This window comes from Arachis ipaensis, chromosome B10, assembly GCF_000816755.2.
Source record: "Arachis ipaensis cultivar K30076 chromosome B10, Araip1.1, whole genome shotgun sequence".
NCBI classification, from domain to species: Eukaryota; Viridiplantae; Streptophyta; class Magnoliopsida; order Fabales; family Fabaceae; genus Arachis; species Arachis ipaensis.
This window is the reverse complement of record NC_029794.2, coordinates 92206940-92227234: the sequence shown is the minus strand read 5'-3', so window position 1 is coordinate 92227234 and position 20295 is coordinate 92206940. Positions and strand designations below refer to the sequence as shown.

At 30.9% G+C, this 20295-nt stretch overlaps 4 protein-coding genes across 5 annotated transcripts; all 4 read left to right on the top strand.

Moving 5' to 3' along the window:
* On the top strand, positions 1–1640 carry LOC110262503. Its single transcript, XM_021114835.1, has 6 exons — positions 1–17; positions 125–251; positions 371–559; positions 680–850; positions 951–1052; positions 1183–1640. The coding sequence occupies exons 3-6, from the start codon at positions 398–400 to the stop codon at positions 1336–1338; spliced, it is 591 nt and encodes a 196-aa protein (XP_020970494.1). The 5' UTR covers positions 1–17; positions 125–251; positions 371–397; the 3' UTR covers positions 1339–1640.
* On the top strand, positions 3882–6440 carry LOC107620783. The gene is made up of 5 exons (XM_016322906.1): positions 3882–4278; positions 4354–4542; positions 4623–5190; positions 5289–5569; positions 5695–6440. The coding sequence occupies exons 1-5, from the start codon at positions 3882–3884 to the stop codon at positions 6438–6440; spliced, it is 2181 nt and encodes a 726-aa protein (XP_016178392.1).
* Positions 8487–15821, top strand: LOC107620782 (replication protein A 70 kDa DNA-binding subunit B-like). Of its 2 annotated transcripts, XR_002356150.1 has the most exons (8): positions 8487–9562; positions 13863–14127; positions 14236–14335; positions 14480–14601; positions 15040–15124; positions 15225–15355; positions 15496–15650; positions 15754–15821. XR_002356150.1 is itself a non-coding variant. In XM_016322905.2 (7 exons), the coding sequence occupies exons 1-6, from the start codon at positions 9380–9382 to the stop codon at positions 15322–15324; spliced, it is 855 nt and encodes a 284-aa protein (XP_016178391.1). In that variant the 5' UTR covers positions 8487–9379; the 3' UTR covers positions 15325–15355; positions 15496–15806. The 2 variants fall into 2 exon arrangements, 1 of the variants encoding a protein (XP_016178391.1); XM_016322905.2 differs by having other exon boundaries at positions 15496–15806.
* LOC110268440 lies at positions 15351–18600 on the top strand. The gene is made up of 9 exons (XM_021114595.1): positions 15351–15355; positions 15496–15567; positions 15754–15760; positions 15845–15883; positions 16021–16197; positions 16340–16513; positions 17902–18090; positions 18207–18284; positions 18433–18600. Exons 1-9 carry the CDS (start codon positions 15351–15353, stop codon positions 18598–18600), a joined length of 909 nt encoding a protein of 302 aa, XP_020970254.1.

The window sequence follows — 20295 nt, the reverse complement described above, 5'->3', positions numbered from 1 at the left end:
ACAAATGTGACTCCTAGGTATAAATATTTTACAATGCTTCCTTTGTGCTTTGTTAAATAGTGAATTATTTCTGCGTAGTTGTTAACCTTAGGCCAGTATTTATGTGCATCTTAAAAAAATCCAGGTTTAAAGTGAAGGTGTTAGTTGAGGATTCCACTGGTATTTTTATTTTTGTCCTCTTTGATCGTGAGGCAAGTTACCTACTGAATAAGACTTGTGCCCAGCTGTTTGAACATCTTAAGGATGTTGATGTAAGTCACTCGAATGCTATATTCTTTTTATTCGCTGATTTTATTGTTAAAGAGTTTTCTTATCCTCCGGTTTCTACCGATTTATTTTTTCTGTCGTGTCTGTTTTATATTGTTCGTAGGTTGTGTTTGGCACACAGTCTCCTCCTATGTTCCAAGAAATTGTTGGAAAAACTATGCTGTTCAAGGTTCTTAGTAGGCCTGTTGGGATGGAGAAATTCAAAGGGACTTATCCAGTGAGGCGTGTTTGTGATGATGCTGCAATACTTGGAATGTTTGAGCTCTCTAGTTCAGATTTGATTTCTGAAAAGGTATAAAATGGAATTCGCACCTATTGGTTCTTTTAAATAAATTCTTTCCTTAATTTTTCATTTTTTGGTTGTTCCACCTTTATTCATGTCTTATATCGGATGTGCTTTGTATTATCCAAGGCTGGGTTTGTACCAAAAGGAGATGGATCATTTGGGGAACCCTCTAAGGTTACCAAATCACTGAATTTGGGATTGACTCCTTCCAGCTGCTCCGAGCTCTTTGCTGGTTCGCCTCAATGTACCCAACCAGAATCAAGTGTTGTTGATTTGGGAGCTGATGAAGATGCTAAGATTCCATGATTGCAGTTTCTTCTATTATTTTTTCTGTATTACTTTTCACTTTTTTTGAGTTGTGTTTAAATTGAACCTAATATGTTGTGTCATTTAATAGTGTCCTCTCTTCAAGAGAAAGTCTGCTGATGCTGTGGTGGATAAGTTTAATGAAGTGGATAGTTCTGAAAAGTCATGTGATGAAGTTGATGAAAGTGAAGAGGTGAGTAGTGTTGCCAAATTTTTTTTTTTTGACAGGGCGCTTAATTTTATGATCAAGTTCCTTTGACTAGAACTCATTAATTATCCCTCTAATTAGGTTTATATTTTCATGCAATTGTTTACACTTGGAGTATGTGGATGGCGTTAATATAGGTTGTGTTGATGCTGAGAAAGATGTGAAGCCTTCGTTGAAGAAGTTGAGAAGATCCTTGAGGCTGCAATTTGATGAAGCTGATGAGTCTCGTGGCTCGGGGAATGATGGCTCCTCTGGACATGGGGTTAATTGAGATGGCTGCCCATGGCAGTTAACTAGAGCTACTGATTAGGACTAATCTAGGGCATTAGGTATTTTGGTTGTGTCCATGTAATAACATTTGATGCATTTGATTGTAGTGTATGAGAATATTTGTGTGTTTTCATGTTTTGTATAAGTTGTTTGGATTGTTTTTTGGGCATCTTTCTCATGTAATAGATTAAGTGCTAGGGTGTAGACACAATATCATTAGCCATTAGGCAAATTAGCTATTTAGCCCTTTATATTTGTACTTATTTCTTTGAAATTCAATAAAATGCAGTAGCTCTTTAATGATATAAAAATCTCTTCTTCGACAATTTAGTTTATTTCTAAACTTATGTGGTTTTGCCAAGTGAATGCTTTATGGTATTTAGATGACTGAATATTCATGTGTTGTTGAATTGATTTGTACTTTCTTGATATATCTATATTGAACAGGTTGGAAGTGATCTTTTGGCCATTTCTTTTGTTTGGTGGATTTCTTAGGTGCATTTTGCCTAGAATGGCTAATGTAGCTTATGCATTAAAAAAGGTTCATTCTTTTTTATCCATCACAAGTTGGAAGTGATCTTTTGGTCATTTCTTTTGTTTGATGGATTTTATGGATGCATTTTGCATAGGTATTAAAAAAGTACATTCTTTTTCATCCATCACATGTCATGTTCCTAAAGTAGATTTTTTTTTAATTAAAATTGGTAGACTATAATTGCTATTAGGCAAAGAGGTCTACTTGCTAAAATGCCCTATTCAACTAGGGTAGTGTATTTCTCTTTCATATAAAACCAAAGGTTGTTCTTTTTTTATTTGGTTTGGACATTCCATTTACTTATTGTTCCTTGTGTTATTCTTTACCAAACAATACTATGAGTGAATCATCTAAAGATGCTAGAAAGAGAAGAAAATTGGCAATGAAGAGGAAAAAAGATGAGACACTTGGAATAAGAAATGGTTAGTTTGATTCTTTTTTCAATTACTGTTTCTTTAACAAATGATGTATTACGTGTCTAGGGTATCTCACATATTTTTTTATTTTTCTTTCTATATTTTTCTTATATAGCTCAACCGGCCTTTTTATCTCAGAGTATTCTATCTTGTGTTGGATCAATATATACTAATAAAGGTATATACATATGTGTAAGCAAGTATTTTCAGTATGTTGTTATAAATAGTTGTTTATAATAAATGAGTATTGATATTATTATATTCTTTAAGCTATTTTTTTTATGACTACATAAATGTTCTTTGTTAGATGAAGGTGTTATGCATGATATCCTCCATGATGTATTCACAAGCTTTGTTGATATTAATGACCATGTATTATTTGCATCAAGTGAGACGAAAGGTTTGTATTTGGTCTTAGTAATTAATGCCAATACTTTTTCTTTCTTCTCTCTGTTAATCGGTAGATTTTTTTTCTTTCAACATATAATAGAACATTGATGTTCATTATTTTATAAATAGGATACTTGGACCATGGTGATTGTAATTACACTTGCACATGGTGTGGTGCGGGCTTTTGGTATGATGAACGTGTTATCAGAGAATTTAAAGTTAGTCAACCAGTATTTTCAATGTGTTGCCTTAAAGGAAAAGTGCAATTGCCATTGTTGAAGGAGCCACCTGAATTGTTGGTTTCGCTTTTGAGTGGAAATGATCCAAGGAGTAAACATTTTTTTAAGAACATTCGGGCATATAATAATTTGTTTTGTTTTACTTCTATTGGTGGAAGGGTTGACACGTCTCTTAGTAATGGATCAGGTCCACCGCAATTTATTCTCTGTGGCCAGAATTACCATAGAATTGGTAGTTTACTCCCCGTGCCTGGGCAGCAACCGAAATTTGCTCAGTTGTATATTTTTGACACTGAGAATGAGCTGGCAAATAGAGAGGGAATTTTTTGGTATGGTATTAGTATGGTTGATGAAATCCTAATTGTTGTATTTTCATATTTGTTTTCCATTAGTTTTTATATGTTTCTACTTGACAGTTGTTTTTATATGTAGCTTTAGCAGTCGTATGGGTTTTTTGGATTCAACATTAATTGAAGATTTATTAAAGATGCTTGATGAGAATAATGTCGTTGCAAAATCTTTTCGAATGGCGAAAGAGTTCTATCAGCAACGTCATACTGAGGCTTTTTCCATTCGTTTGTTTAGACATCGAGCAGCAGACCCTCGGGTGTATAATGAGCCCACAGTTTCTGAAATTACTGGTCTTATTATTGGGGATTTCGATGGATCGGATACTGCACGTGATATTATTGTTCAGTGGAGGAACGGAGACTTAAAACGCATTCATGAGACACATATGTTGTACTGGCCGTTGCAATATCCTTTGCTATTCTCGTATGGTGAAGATGGATACTAGGAAGATATACCATACCGTTGTGTTAGAAGTAGAGAAAATATACCAAAAAGACAAAGAGTTTCTCTACGGGAATTTATTTGTTTTCGAATCCAAGAACGAGAAAATGAGTTTGGGACGATACTCAAGTCTAGAAGGTTATTTCAACAATTTAATGTTGATTCGTTTAGTATGGTTGAATCACAGCGTCTTATGTATATTAGATTTGACCAGAAGAATATAAGATCTCATATATTGCAAGGGGTTGAAGAAGCCATGGAACGAGGAGATGTTGATGCGTGTTCCATTGGAACCAGGATTGTGTTACCGTCTTCTTTTACTGGGGGCAGAAGATATATGTTTAATAATTGTCAAGATGCTATGCCTATTTGCAAACAATATGGTTATCCTGATTTATTTATTACTATAACTTGCAACCCGAGTTGGCTGGAGTTTCAAAGATACACTGAACGCTCTCATATTGCTATATCTGATCGGCCTGATCTTGCATGTAGGTTGTTTGAGTTGAAAATTCAATCTTTGATGACTGATTTGAAGGATGGAGTCTTCTTTGGACCTGTGAATGCCGGTAAGTTTTAAGTGGTTATTTCTGCTTATTTAATAATGAGTTATATATGCAAAATTGAATTTTTCTTTTGTTTAGGGATGTATACAATTGAATTTCAAAAAAGGGGTTTGCCACATGCACATATTTTGGTTTGGCTTCAAAATGTGAGTAGGTTACAAACAACTGAAATCATGGATGAGGTTATATCAGCTGAGTTACCAGATCCAGTTAGATTTCCAAAGTTGTATAGTGTTGTTACCAAATATATGATTCATGGTCCTTGTGGTAATTAAGACCTTCTTTTCCTTGCATGAGAAATGGTGACTGTTCTAAATTCTATCCCAAGAAATTTGTTGATGCAACAGGTTTTGATAAAGATGGTTATCCAATATATAGAAGGCGAAATATGGGGATTACTTATAAAATAAATGGTATGGATGTGGATAATCGATTTGTTGTTCCTTATAATCCTATGCTCCTTATGAAATATCGAGCTCATATCAATTTTGAGTTTTATAACAAGTCAAATGTCATCAAGTATTTGTTTAAATACATAAATAAGGGGCCAGACCGCATCACTGCGTCAATTAGAAATGTACAAACTCAGGAAAATGGTGGTCAAGATGTTGATGAGATTAAGCAATTCTATGATTGTCGCTATCTAGTGCCTTGTGAATCTGCTGGGAGACTATTTGCATTTGATATTCATCATAAGTGGCCATCTATTCAGCGGTTGATATTCCATTTGCCTGGAAATCAGAATCTATTATTCGCTGACCATGATAAGATTCCTGAAATTGTTGAGAAGAACAAGTATAAGGATACAATGTTTACTGCGTGGATGCAAGCTAATCTTAAGTTTTCGCATGGTAATAAGTTATTATATTCTAAATTTCCAAATCATTTTGTTTACTTGCGTGATTCTCAAGAATGGTTCCAAGGTAGAGAGGGTTCTCAATTGGAAGGCTAACTTTTATCCATGTTGGTTCGGGTGAGATATTTTATCTGCGTTTGCTACTCAATGTTCAAAGGGGTTGTAAAAGTTTTGAAAGCATTCGCACTGTTGATGGTGTTGTATATGATTCTTTCAAGGCTGCGTGCAATGCTCTTGGTTTATTGAGTGATGATCAGGAGTTCATTAATGCTATTAAAGAAACTGCAGAAGTCTCATCTAGTTTTCAGTTGCGTCAGTTGTTTGTTACACTGTTAGCATCTAATTCAATGAACAAACCAGAGTTGGTAGGGAGAGACACTTGGAGATTGTTAGCTGATGACATTTTATATTATAGAAGACGAGAGTTACAATTGCAAGGTATTTTTTCAAAGTCTTGTTCTATTTATTATTATTCAGTAAGTTTATTTGTAGATGGTTATATCACGATAAGTTTACCTTTTATTTGTAATTCATGTGGCTTTTTTTTCTCATTTACTTCATAGAGCTCGTGATGACAGAAGAGGAACTTGAAGTTCTTTGTTTGATTCAAGTTGAAAAATTATTGCAAATGAATGGCAGAAGCTTGAAAGATTATTCCCAAATGCCTTTTCCTAATCAGGATTTGGTTTCCCATTTTTCAAATTCTATGATTATGAATGAGATGAATTATGATGTAGATCAACTTCGGGAAGAACATGATGTAAATTTGGACAAATTGATAGATGAGCAAAAACTGATCTATGAGAGAATAATTGATACAGTTACCAATAAAAGACCTGGATTCTTTTTTGTGTATGGATTTGGTGGAACTGGAAAAATATTTCTGTGGAGATTGTTGTCTTTTCGTCTTCGATTAGAACAGAGAATTGTTTTAAATGTTGCTTCTAGTGGTATTGCATCTTTATTGCTCCCTAATGGGAGGACTGCACACTCATTGTTTTGCATCCCCATTGAGCTGAATGAGGAATCTGTTTGTAGTATTAAGAAAGATAGTCAGCGAGCGGAACTCATCCGTCGTGCTTCTCTAATAATATGGGATGAGGCACCCATGATGAACAAGTTGGCGTTTGAAGCGCTTGATAGAACTTTCCGTGACATAATGAGTTCAAAAGTTGCTTCGACTCGTGATATTCCGTTTGGTGGGAAAGTTATTGTTCTTGGTGGTGATTTTAGACAAGTGTTGCCAGTTATTCCGAAAGCAACTCGTGCTGAAATAGTTATGGCTTCAATTAATTCGTCAATTCTTTGAAAGCATTGTAAGGTAATGTGGTTGACAAAAAATCTTAGGTTGGCAAAGAACTCTGTTTTGTCAAATTTGGATGAAATAAAGGAATTCTCAGACTGGATTTTAAAGATTGGTGAAGGTTCTTGTGGGAATCAAAAGGAGGATAAAATAATTGTTGATATTCCAAGTGATTTACTTATTCCTCCAACTGACAATCCTATTCAGGATATTGTTTCAGCGATATATTCAAATATTCATGATAACTATGGTAATGTTTCTTATTTTCAAGAACGTGCTATACTTGCTCCTACTATTGATATTGTGCAACAGATAAATGACTATGTTGTTGACAGTTTTCCTGGTCCTGAGAAGGTTTATTTGAGTTCTGACTCTATTTGTCGTAGTGATTGTCAAGGTGCAATTGACATTAATTGGTTGACAACTGAGTTTTTGAACCAGATTACATGTTCTGGGATACCAAAACATGCTCTTAAATTGAAGAAAGGTGTTCCCATTATTTTGTTACGAAACATAGATCAAGCAAATAGATTGTGTAATGGAACTTGACTCATTGTTCAAGATCTTGGAGAGAACATTATTGGGGCTGAAATTGTGTCCGGAAGTAACATTGGTGACAAAGTTTTTATTCCTCGGATGAATTTAATACCCAGTGATCCTGGAATCCCGTTTAAATTCAGTGTAGATAGTTTCCAGTTAGTCTTTGTTTTGCAATGACTATTAATAAGAGTCAAGGGAAACTATTAGCTCTGGTCGGTATATATCTTCGAAGAGCAGTTTTTTCTCATGGTTAGTTGTATGTTGCAATATCCAGAGTGACAACAAGGTCAGGATTGAAGATATTATTATCTAATGAAGATTATGAAATGTGTAACCTCACATCAAATGTTGTTTACAAAGAAGTTTTTCAAAAAATATAATTTGGTAAGTAGTTTCTTCTCTATGCTATATGAATTATTTGTTGAAAAAGTTGAGGTTTGTTTGAGAAGTATTCCTTTTCTGTTTATTTTTGGGGTCTATATTTTATTTTTTGTTCAAAATTTTGTTAAATTCATAGAGGAGCAAAAGATGTAGGAAAATTATACAATTTTTCTATATAAAAAAAATGATTTATGTTAAGCTTAAAACTTATTTGCTAAAAACTCTTTAATTGTTATATACGTTTTTTAAAGAGGCTTTTATTGTTAGGTTTTTTTTTGTGTCGAATAATATCTATTAGCTATTCTTTTAAAATGTTCATCATATATTTCTATAATATCATTTTTTTAATGAGTTGATGATTTTTTTATTCATTAGTAAATAATTTATTTTTTTGTAAGAGTTAGTTGTAAATTTTTTATTAATATATTTAAAATTTAAGTTTTATTCAAAAACATTTTCTTATAGTTTTATGTTATAGATTTATGATCTAAGTTACTTAGATATTTTTTTGTTTAAATTGTATCGTATCTATTTGTTTTTTGTATATAAAAAAAAATTAACTCTTAAAGAATGGTGCACACATATTGAAATTTAAGTTATTTAAATTTTAAGATGTGTTTAGATTATTAGATGTAACAAATACTCTTAAGAAAAATTATTTCATAAAAACTGGTGCACACCTACTATTAAGAATTAAATACTGAAATTTAATTTAAACCTAAAATTTTATTAATTCGTTTTATCATTAAATTGTATTTTATTTCCAATTGAAATTTAAGTTATCTTTAATTTTTCAAATTTGTGGCTACGAAGCTGCGTATATCTTGAAAATGGAAATGGTATTGGAATTTTTGGAATAACTCCACTAACTTTGGTTAGAACAAGGTCATGGTTACACTGCGTGTTTGCTTCCTTGTTTTGACATTAAGAGCTTCTTCTTAACGTATAAGCAATGTTACACTTGATTGTGACTTTTTATGGATTGGTTTTAATTAATTAATTGTATAAATTGATTGCTCAAAAATCGAAATTAAAGTGAAAGCCAAATGATCCAAATTAGCCTATTGGATATGGTTCATATACCCTTCACCAATTCCTATCAATAATAAATATAATTTTAATTAAATAGACAAAGATTGATGTGATAGAAAAATCTCTCTTCCAAAATAAAATCATTATGTGAAATCCTCATCCATTCTCCATATCCTTTCAATTTGCCTCATCCCTATAAACTCCTTTTCCACAACTATCCTGTTTTACTTTTTCTTATTCCATACCCTATAAACCCCTTCTCACTCCTGTTCCTATTTCAATTTTAGGAGTCTTTTCCACAGGGCATGATGGCATTCGCGTTCTTCTCCTTCTCAGGCTCTCTGTTTCATGTCACTCAACATCTCTTCCATAGACCTGGAAAAGCTACCCACTATATGATGGGAGTACAAGTTGCTATTAGGTGTTGCTCAACACGTTTTCCCTGCTGCAACGTTTCTTGGGTTCCCATGATGGTGGCGATGAAGAGCTTCTCTTTCCCATATGATGGTGACATGGTGAAGATCTTCTGTCAGAACATGCATAGGATTTTCCATTGATTTGACAAACGTTTCCTGTTAGCAATCATAGGGCACAATAGGATTCAATACACAAGTACTTTTATTAGATTTGTAGTTGTCTATCAAATTGGTAATTATAAATGCTTCTACTTCTTTACTGTGATTTTGTATCTAACTGAGTCATTTTTCTTTATGTGGAAGTGACTGATGGATTCAAATAGCTATTCCTTAGGGTTGCTGTTGATCATGATGATTCTAATATCTACTGGTTGTACTTTAGTTGAAATTTTTTTGGAGTAGGTGTATTAGGGTTTTCATTTCATTGATTTTGAATGTTACTGGAATTTGTTATTTCTGATTTTTCAAATTGCTTTATTGGTCCTAGAAAAAGAGTTTCCTTTTGTATGCTCTTTCTTCTCTGAATTATTATTCAACATTGGGTATATCCTTTCATTTCTTGTGCTGGTTCTGGCGATGGATGCAACAAATGAGATTTGTATGGTGTCAACTGATTCACAACAATGCCTTCGTAACATCACTCCTTGGAAGGAGTATTGGAAAATAACTGTTAGGGTGATCAGGATGTGGAGTTCATGTGATCCCAGGGAGGAGACTGACGAACCTGCTTTTCTTCATATTGTGGTCATGGATAAATCAGTGAGTTGTTATATATGCTTTGAGACATTTTTTAATCCGAGAGTTATTATATATGTTTTCAGAATTTTGTTTAATTTTTCAAGTTTACTCTGCTGCAGATTCAGTCTATTTAATTTTGTTTTGTTTTGAGTTGAATTAGATATTTCAATAGAATGTTTTTCATCATTAGAAGAAGCTATGTGAAATGTAGAAAATTATAATTCACAGTTTTATGATTCCAATTTTTTTGTTGTTATTGGTATGAGGTCTTTCTTAATTGTTTGGTATGCATAATCTTATCTGTGTAAATTAATGCATGAAAACTGCTTGATAGAATGTCTATGTGAATAATTTGAAAGCTAAATTTAATGTTGTACATCTGTCGCATTAGTACACAGTTCCATCCTTGGCAATTTTTCTGTGACTTTCTTCATTTTTCATTCTTTCAAACATGTTATTTAATACAAAGACATGGATATGTTGATCACTTGCTTTGTTTAACTTCTGTTGGTCTTTGGAATCTGTTGATAATTGAAAATTTTCTATTTACTACTTTATTTTTTTTATTCTACAAGGGCATGGATTCAAGAGAACTAGACAATCAATCATGGTAGTTTAGTTTTAATTTGTTCTTTAGATAGGACAATGCTTATTTAATGTGTTCTTACTTGAGTTGAATTTTCGTTTAACTTGTGTGTCACTCTAAAATATGCCAATGCTTGAGATGTTGTTCATTTGAAGGAAAACAGTTTTCAGAATTAGTAGAATCAGAACTTCAATAGAAATGCTGAGTTTTGCAAACTTTGCTTTATGAATCGAATGACAGAGTACAAGCTTGATTGTGCGAATTTCGCTCATGATTCATGATCTAGATTGGTTCAAGTATGTGGTTAAAACGGTTAGAAAGAAAGTTTAGTAATATAAAGCTGAGCAAATGGGTCATGTATGATTCTAATCCTTACAATTTCATCAATCAAAAGGAAGCCATTGATGGAATATATAGTCAGTCAAAAAGTAATAGTTATATGAAGCAAACAAATCAGTCTTTTTTCTATCTAGCTAGTTATTTTGTTGCTTGAGCTTTTTCTAAGACCTCAAGGGTATTTTTAATTGTGGGGTAAAAATGAAGTCAAAATTTTCATAGATAAACTTAATGCATAAAATATACACTTTGGTCAAAAAATTTTTCTATACTATAGAGTGATACTTCTAAATAAATATCTTCATAAAACTTTGGTTGAAATTGTTAGAGCTTATTGAATACAAGTTGGATTGTATACTATGGAATCCTTGTGCTTCAACACTAACTAACTAACAACCATAGAGGATGAACTAAACTGCCTATGAAACGTCTAAAAAAAGTGTTACAAAAATTTTAGAAACTAATTCAAGGAATTCTACTTTGATTACAAATGTAAAAGCAAGATTAGAGCAAAATCTATCTGCATCTAAACCTACAAATCTCAATCAATAGTTAGGACTATTGGTCTCCACAAACCATGCTACAAAACTTGAAGGATTTTCATTTCCTTGACAATTAATAGTACTCAATCCGATTAAATAAAATAACTTCTAGATATATTTTTTACTTTTTAATTAAAAACAGTTTTATGTTTTTCAAATAATCATTATTTTTTTTTTTGAAATTCCTTTTTCATAGCTTTGCTAAGTTTACAATTGAATTGATAATTCTTTTCTTTTTAAATCTTAAACAATAAATTTATTCAAAAAATATTTAATTTAACTACTCATCTATTTTTATATGTGTAATTTTCTCCCTAAAATCCTTTTCACATTTTTTTGTCCACTTATGATTTTTATTAGTCACATAAAATTTATCTGAAATTATAAATATTCAATCCATTTTATGTTATATTATTTGTTTTTGTTGATGCATCATATACAATTTTGAATATTTATTTTATAAAATCTATAATTTAGAAAAACATGGAATTATACGGTACAGAATAAGAAGATCTCCCACTCATGTTATATTTTTATCATTGATGAATTCTGCATATAACAACAATAAATTCTATTTCCTTTTCTCCCTTGACCCCATCTTCCATCTTCCGGCTTTTTTTTACAGTTTTCTAGGCTCCTACACTTGGCTGTTTGCACCTCTTCCATTCCTTCCAATGGTAATGATTTCTTCCCAAACTTCATTATCCTGTATTTGTTTATCTTCAGAGTTTTTGGTTCCTGATTCTCCAAGTAATCCAGATAATAGTAAATCATAGATTAATCTACCATCTTTTTTCGCATCTAACCACAATTTGGTGGCACCATGCCTGAAAAACATCTATAATTTTATCAGATTTTACCCAGTAAATTTCTCCTATACTTCAATACTAATACTAATTAGTCTCATTATTTGCTTAATTTCTGATTCTCCCTCAATTTTATACTTGGTATTCTACGTATTTTTATTTAGTTTCTTATCTCACATGCTGTGGTAGTTCTCATTTACTGATTTTTGGAAATGACATACTCATTTAGTGCAATGACATGCTTTATAGTTTCTCAAGTAAAAGTTTACCCATAATAAAATCTGAATTTTTTGTATAATTTGTTCTGAGTTTTGGTATATTATTTCTACCTTTTATGTTCGGTTCAAAGATGCAGAACTTTGATTTCATTATTTGTTCTCAGCTTTCCTGTGTTGTTTGTGGATTTTATTCTAGGATTAAAATGCTAAAATAATTGGAATAGCGTAAAAGTGTAGTCTGTGTGTTCAAATCAGTTTAATAAAAATTTAGTTTCTTCAATTAGTCACTTGAATTGGATATTACCTATTTAGTGAAAAAACATGGTCTAAAATTTTAGTTTTTTATATTTTCTCATTAAAAGGGTTGAATGTTCCTTTTTGTTTTCTGTCAAAAGTTTGGGTGTATACTTTGGATATTTAACTTGGAGTTAGAAAATCCTAAAAGTTTTTTAAAATAATTAAACAATTGTGATTTTAACTTAATCAATTTATGTGCACTTTCTTAAAAGTAGTTGAGTTCAACAAGTTGTATAAAAATTCCAACGTTTTTTTTTTCTATTAGAAAAGATATTAGCAGAGGATTACCTTTTCTTTCAAATCCTAGGCTACGCACCTTGACGCTTGACTCACTGGAAAGGAACGAAGTGGGGGAGAAGGAAAAAGTGCTAACCAAGCTTTATGTTCTAAACTTTGTAGTTTATCATTTTATATTGTATTTTGTGCCACATAATTTATGAAGTTAAACAATTTTCCTTAGAAATTGGATTGTGTTACATTATATCTAAATTAGTGTGAGAGGAACAGATTTGTTTTCATGGTTAGAAAAAAGAAATTCACTCATATTTTGAAGCGATTTTTTGTAAATTTATTTAAAAATAAAGTTTTCTATCTTTTATAATTAGTAAGTTTATGCTAACCGTTTTTTTTTCTTTTGCCAATGGCGATCAGTTAAAAAAATAATAAAAAAATTTAATGATCAAATTTCGAATAATGTTTTTAAGAAAGATTGGAATAAATATATAAATTATTTGTTAGTTATTAGAAGATAGTGCATTTTTTTGTAAACCGGTACAATTTAAATCAGAAAAATTAATATACCATTTTTTTAAAAAGCAATTTTATCGAAAGAATTAAACTATTTAAGAGACAAATAATAATTTATTACAATTTTAATTAGAAAACTAATATATTATTCTTTTAAAATCTATTTTATCAAAAGAATTAAACTATTTTAGAGACAAAAATAATAATTTATTCTCAATTAAATTTTTAATATGATTACATCAATGGTTGGTTTATGTACGCTCTAGAAGACACTGGAGGAAGCAATTCTAGATGCAGTTTAATTTTCCAACCTCTTGGACGGTTATCCCATATATATAAAATACAATAATTCATAAAAACATATCACTTACCCAATAAAGTGAAACAGAGCGCGGCTTGTGTGGTTTACTACAAAAAATTCTTATGGATTTTGCAACATTAGGATCCATGAATGGTGGCGGTGGTGGCTTGAGTTGTGCCTTCAATTAAATTTGCACTTAATCTCATTTGCATTTTTAAAAATTTAATGGAATCAAATTAGGAAAGTAACTTATTATTTTTAACAAATTATATTTACTGTGGTCTTCTGAATATTTTAATGTTTATTCCATTTTTTATATGGTTAATACATATGTAAATTTTCAACTTGAAACTCCTAACATGTTTTGATCTTCAATCTTTCTTATTAATGGTGATAGTATTGTGTTTGCATGTGAACAAGACACTATATGCTTCTAACTTTGTTGTTTATATTTATAAATTGTGTTTGCTATCATGTGATTTATGAAGTTGAACAAGATACAGTGTACTTTGAAGAACGTCATTAATCAATTCCGAGAAATTCTCAAAGAAGGAGAGCTGTATTCTATATCTCGATTCACGGTAGTTCCAAATATTGGTGCAGCAAAAGTTATAAAGCATCGATATAAGTTACTTTTTCGGTTTGACACGGAGGTTATTCCAATTTCCGATGTTGAGTTTCCAGAGGGTTCATATTCATTAGAGACTGTTGAAAGTGTTGTTCAGATGGGACAAGATTCAGTCTACTTGATCGGTATAATTATGATTTACTATCTTAAATGTACTCTAATCACAAATAAAATGGATATGTATGTTATAAATCATCATTGTGTGTTAATCTCTTTCTGTTTGATGTGATTAGATGTCATGGGTTTCCTGATAAGTGTTCGTGACTATTCTGATGTTGAACTTGACGATGGAAAAAAGTTTAAATTAGTTCTCATCCAGTTGTATTCAAATGGGTTAGCATTTTATTTGATTGTTTATTGTTTGTTGCGATTTTTAGTATCTGATTTGGATTTTTTTCATTCTTTATATGTCCGTATTCATGGAGTCTATTAATAAACAAATTAGTTAGTACTTATGTTGAACACATCATATTGTAGCTCTTATCTCACCTGTAATTTATTTGGAGATTTTTTAACAAAGATGCGGTTGGCTCTTATGAATGCTGTCTCGCAACCGCCAATCATTTTACTCCAATCTGTCAAGGTCAAGATTTATGAAGGTATTCTGAATTTTCTTTTAGAATTCATTGTTTCGTAAAGAATTTCAGTACTAAACATATGGCTTCAAATATTTAAGTTACACCTGATTTACATAAGTTTTATAAGAAATTAGTAGGTTATTATAATGTGTAAATAAAGTTAATGTTTTAATTAATGTCAATCTAATTATAAATGAATAGTCCCAAAATTAAAAACAAAGATAATGGAAAGATTAGAAGCTCTGGAGCATGTGATAAATATGATATTTTGAGTATAAACTCAGTCAAAAAAGAATTGTTAGAGAGGTTTATGCCCTTATTAATATACTATTGATAATAATATTTGATTTTATGACTTCAATTAGAATTATTTTCGGATGATAAAGTTTATTTTGATGTTATTTTTTTCACAGAAAAATAATATATTGATTTTGATTATTTTTATTTTACCAATAATAGGGAAGGTTGTAGTTCAGAATGTAATAGATTGTACCAAAATCATGATCAATCCTGATATTCCAGAGGCTATATGTTTTATTACTAGGTGAGCATCAATTTTTCTTCTAATTGGTGTTATGTATTTTGTGTATATTGACATTAATGTTGGTATTTAGTAACTTTTTTTGTGACTATAAAATATGTAGATTGGATCCTTCGGAGTCATATTTCATTGACTCTATCACCCTTGGTAATGGATTTATTGTTGCTGATGTCAATGATGATTTTGTCAATCTCTCTGAATAGGAGTATTAAGGAATTAAGAGAAAATGATGCGGTTAGTGGAACTTAATTTGTCATTTTTAGGATTGTTGTAAACTATGTGTAACTTTGCTTAGTATAGTTGTCTTTCTTTGAAATTTTGTTTTTGTGTTGCTCATCATTGTAATTATTTCTAATTCAATATGTGTGATATAGGATGGTTTCTTCAATGTTGTTGCTAAGATTAAAAGTATATGCAACAATTTTGATTGGTGGTCCTACTCATGTGTCTGTGGTTATCCTTTGGAGCTTTTTAGAAGTCATTTCAGTTGTTCCGAATGTGGAAGGAAAATAAAGAATGCTGTGAAGAAGTATGTCCGATTTACTTCTAAGAAATATCATATGTTATATAATTTATATGTGAAATTAGTTCATTGTTAAAAGATCTTATAATTATTTTATGTCTTAATTTAGGTACAAGGTTTTAGTAGATGTTGAGGATGCTACTAGAAGTGCTAGATTTGTTTTGTATGACCGTCCTGCAACGCTCTTATTCAGGTAAAAGCTCATTGAGGTTCTTTGGGATCTTGATGCTGAACACTCGGTATAGATATATATTTCATAATACCAAAACACATATTTTATACTTTTTCATTTATTAATGATATTTGGTCTTTCGAGTGACATTCATTTATTTTGGTTGACTTCATTTTTATTTTATACTTTTATGGTTAATTGTAGGTTGTGTATGCAACCCCTTATCCACCATTCTTTGATGATGTAATTGGAAAGGAAGTTGTGTTTAAAGTAGATCGGAAAAAAGTTGGAAATAGACCAAATGTTGGGACATTTAAAGTAGTCAACTGTTCTGATGATCATGTGATTGTTAACAAATTTAAGACAGATCCTGTTTCCAGTGTTAGTAGTTCCATTCCATACTTTTACTTTGGACTTTGTTTACCGTGAATTGATTTTTTGTTCTTTCAAAGACATATAGTTACCATGCTTTTTTTGTTTTTCCTTTTTTATTTCTATCTTGATCAATTAACATTTTGTGTAGAGACTTCTCCCACCAACTGTATTTTCACCGATTTATGAGGATGTCATTCAAAATCCGCAGCCTCATGATGAAATATCATCTCTTGGTAGTAGAATCTCAGTTACTTCTGACAACATGGAATCTATTGAAGTTGATATGGAGGCTTTGGGTGCTGCGTATAACCTTACAAAGCCGGTACAAAATAGTTTAGATTGATTTTGTATAAATATAAATGATATTAAGCATGCTGTTTGGATTCAATTTAATTAATTTTCTCATGTTTCTTTCGTTTCTTTTGGATCATAAAATTCAACAAATTGTAGGATCCTTGTATTCTGTTGGCTAGTACAATTACATCTATCTCTAATGATAGGAATTGGTGGTACTCAGTTTGTTTGTGTGGTGAAAAAATAGATGCCGACCAATCTAAGCTCTTTTGTCACCTTTGCTTGACACATTGTTCTGATGGATTTTTGAGGTTATCTTTTGAACTATGTTCATTTTTATTTATATATTATTTAATTAGTAGATTTTCGGGTTAGTTTAGGACTTTTGGATTATTTTAAAATATCTTTACTGTTATTTTGTTATTGTAGATACAAAGTAAAAGTTTATGTTAATCACGCTGGTGGTTGCAATGCATTAATTCTCCATGATGGAGATGTGCAGCACTTAATGGGGCGAAAATGTTCTGAGGTTTTAAGAGATGATGACTCCTTTATCTTGGTTAACTTCTTCATGAGTTACTTCTGAACGAGATTAATTTATTATCTATTTGTTACATTGATGAGTATAATTTATCTAAAAATTGTGAAATATTCAGATATGGGTTTCGATAACAACTCATTTATTTCATATGGTGCTATAAGTAATATTGAGAATCTGTATTTTTTCCAACTAATATTGAAATAAAATTAGTGAGGAGTTTATTCTTATGTGTGTTATTATACACCACTTGAATTTTAGTTGGATATGTTTAACATTTAGTTGTTTACTATTTGTAATCTAAAACTGATGAGTGAGTTGTTTCTCTTGGAATTGGTAATGTATTTAGGAGTTGGTTGTGTGTGTGTGTGTTTTCTTTTATTAGTGGTATTTTTATTTTTAAAAACTTTTATGTCTTGCAGGTCACATTCTTAACTTTATTAGAAAACAAGACATTTATTTTAATTTCATTTATGATGCTAAGTTAGTTTCTAATCTTTGAATTATTGATGTTGTATTTTTTATTGGGGATTTAATTCAATAAATTAATGATGTTGATGTTCTGCTTTTTTTTTTTCACCATGTTCTCTAGACTGGAACTCCTTATCTATTATATTTCTACCTGTTAAATGATATATCTTTATTCATTTAATGTAAAAAAAATGTTGTGATTAAAAGTGAAAAATTCTGTAAAATTCTCTCTGGTGTGATATCAATTGATGATTTCCTTAATTTGTATCTTAAAGATACGTCATGTGTATTGTTACTACTCTTTAATTTGTTCTCTTTCTGTGTTTTTGATTTTTTGGGTTTGATATTCTATTCTTTTTTTTTCTCTGTATATTCAGATACTGACTTCTCTATTCTTCTATTGTCAGAATGAAGAATTTCACTTGGATGCATCCGATTTTTTGTACAAATTGATAGGAAAAAAATTGGTATTCATGGTTGATCCTCAGCCTGTTGAGAGTGACATAATATGCCCTGCGTATAATGTTTTTAAAGTTTCTACACATGAGTTTATGTTAAAGCTGATTGAACGTCTTGAGAATCGTGCTTTGAATGCGGTTAGTTTAGTTTTTTCTATTGACTTCCAAGATATTTTTTAATAAGTGTTTGTTCACTTTTTTAGTATTATGCGTAACAATGATATTGTCTTCTCTATCAAAACATGTATAATTAGTGTGCTATTGTTTCGGCCTCAAATGTGGCTTCTATTAAAAACCCTGTTTCACATATTTCTGGTTCAGTATTACCTGCTGTAAGTTTTCATCTCTATGTTGTATTTCCGACCATTATTCCTTGATATCGTGTTTTTGTAGAACTGGTTTTTTATTGCTTAAGTATTTCGTCTTTTATTAAATTTCAGTAAATTTAACAAATTTCATTTTTGTTGTCTTATTTCTTAGCACAAATCTATTCGTGTGGTGAATGAAATTGTTTGCAACAAGAGATTGGCATCCCCATACCGTGATGTACCAAGATCTACAAAGCAAAAACTTGAAGATGTCTTTTCTAGGAGTATAGATGAAACTTGGAATGATAATGAGGAGGCATCATCATCTATGAATATTTAGGATCATATTCAGTTGTTGCTAATGTGATTTGCCTAGAATGTTTAGTTACAATGTGTGATTTAGTTTCTTTGTGTTAAAGATATGGTGTTGTAGTTTTCTTGAATTGGGTTGTTGTGAGTTGGTTGGACTTAGACATTCTGTTAACATTTTACTTGCTGAAGTTCTAAATTCAAATGTTTCCTTTTTATTTGAGTAACCTACAATTTCAGTTGTAACTTTATTAGTAAATAGTGGAGTTTGTGTTCTAATTAAGAATTTTTAGTATATTACTTGCGGAATTGATGCATGCATTTCTAACAGGTGGTTTAGGAGAAGCAGTTCTCCCAAAGAATTAAGGTAAATATTTTGTCCTTTTTCTTTGGTCTTATATCAACTATATCTGATCATTTGTAATTTATTAGGATTTTTTTGGATATCTTTCCTGTATATATGAATTAACTATTCTTTTTTTCCTTTTTATATCGGTATCCGAGTACACTGATTTCAAAGTGTTGTTTGCGGTGGAGTTACTGCAATTGATGGAGTTGGTTGTATTAGGAGAATTACTTGCATTTGAGATCTTAGGTCAATAAATTAGCGACTTGCGTGTGTATGAAATTTTCTTTAATTATATTTGTTTTGGTTGTTATTTATGTTTATCTTCTTAATTGTGTTGTTTATATTTTTAAGTTGTATTTGTTGTTCTATAATTTATGAAGTTGAATAAGATACAATATTTTGTGAGAGAATTTCTATATCCAATTCTAAGATGTGTTCATCAAAATTAATGTTTTGAAAAGCAATGATACTTATGCAAACAATGAAGAGTTAGAAAAAATACTTATGTATTGAGTGGTTATAGAGTAAATAAATTTGTTACATCTAGTTAAGAATCGAATAACAAAAGTACTTTTTATTAACGTAAAAAGTGACAATCCAAGAACACTGAAAAAACAAATTCAAAAGAAGGAACAGAAATTTTCAACCCGTGCGTTGCACAGGTCTTCTGCTAGTACATATATATAGCCGCGTTACTTCCTTTAATTTTCTTTGATTTTTCTTAATGGCCTTTGCCAAATATAAATTAAACTAAGAAAATAATAAAAGTCATAATTAAATTATATTTTAAAAATCTTAAAATTCTATTTAATTATTTTTGTTAAAAATAGTTTTTTTTTTAAATTAAATTCTCAATATAATATAATAACTCATAAATAATTAATTATTTGATTTTTAAAAATTCGAGGTGTTACAAATTTCATTGATTGTAGGAAGTTTTAGAAGGAAAACAGAAAGAAACATAACAGAAAAGAAGATGGAGAGCAATAAATAGGCAACTCACTATGGCGAGCAAAAAGCTTTCTGTAATGAACAAAAAGCTCTCTGGAAAAGGAAGCAAAGGATGTACAACGTGAAAAGCATCACGTACAACGTAGAAGCATTTCACTCATCATGCGTACACATGCCAGTTGTGCGTATGCACGACAAGAGGTTTTGCCAAGCATGCGTACGCATGCAAGTCGTGCGTACGCACGAATGGATTTTCACGTACAATGTGGGATTTATCACGTACAACGTTAGAAAGAAAAATGGAGGCCAAAATTAAAGAAATTGGCTCACATACAACGCAGCCTAGTTCACGTTGTACGTGAGCCCAACAAAGAACACTCCAAGACCAAAATTGCTTAACGTATAACGTGATACAAGCCACGTACC

What these genes read in the sequence shown, in the direction of transcription:
- LOC110262503 (XM_021114835.1), top strand. Translation starts at nt 398, where the DNA reads ATGTTCCAAGAAATTGTTGGAAAAACTATGCTGTTCAAGGTTCTTAGT. An exon ending in CAGATTTGATTTCTGAAAAG is followed by an intron (nt 560 to 679) that starts GTATAAAATGGA and finishes GTATTATCCAAG; the next exon opens with GCTGGGTTTGTACCAAAAGG. An exon ending in AAGTTGATGAAAGTGAAGAG is followed by an intron (nt 1,053 to 1,182) that starts GTGAGTAGTGTT and finishes TTACACTTGGAG; the next exon opens with TATGTGGATGGCGTTAATAT.
- LOC107620783 (XM_016322906.1), top strand. Translation starts at nt 3,882, where the DNA reads ATGGTTGAATCACAGCGTCTTATGTATATTAGATTTGACCAGAAGAAT. An exon ending in TTGCGTGATTCTCAAGAATG is followed by an intron (nt 5,191 to 5,288) that starts GTTCCAAGGTAG and finishes CAATGTTCAAAG; the next exon opens with GGGTTGTAAAAGTTTTGAAA. An exon ending in ACGAGAGTTACAATTGCAAG is followed by an intron (nt 5,570 to 5,694) that starts GTATTTTTTCAA and finishes TTTACTTCATAG; the next exon opens with AGCTCGTGATGACAGAAGAG.
- LOC107620782 (XM_016322905.2), top strand. Translation starts at nt 9,380, where the DNA reads ATGGATGCAACAAATGAGATTTGTATGGTGTCAACTGATTCACAACAA. An exon ending in AGATTCAGTCTACTTGATCG is followed by an intron (nt 14,128 to 14,235) that starts GTATAATTATGA and finishes TGATGTGATTAG; the next exon opens with ATGTCATGGGTTTCCTGATA. An exon ending in GCTATATGTTTTATTACTAG is followed by an intron (nt 15,125 to 15,224) that starts GTGAGCATCAAT and finishes TAAAATATGTAG; the next exon opens with ATTGGATCCTTCGGAGTCAT.
- LOC110268440 (XM_021114595.1), top strand. An exon ending in CGTATAACCTTACAAAGCCG is followed by an intron (nt 16,514 to 17,901) that starts GTACAAAATAGT and finishes TTCTATTGTCAG; the next exon opens with AATGAAGAATTTCACTTGGA. An exon ending in CTGGTTCAGTATTACCTGCT is followed by an intron (nt 18,285 to 18,432) that starts GTAAGTTTTCAT and finishes CTTATTTCTTAG; the next exon opens with CACAAATCTATTCGTGTGGT.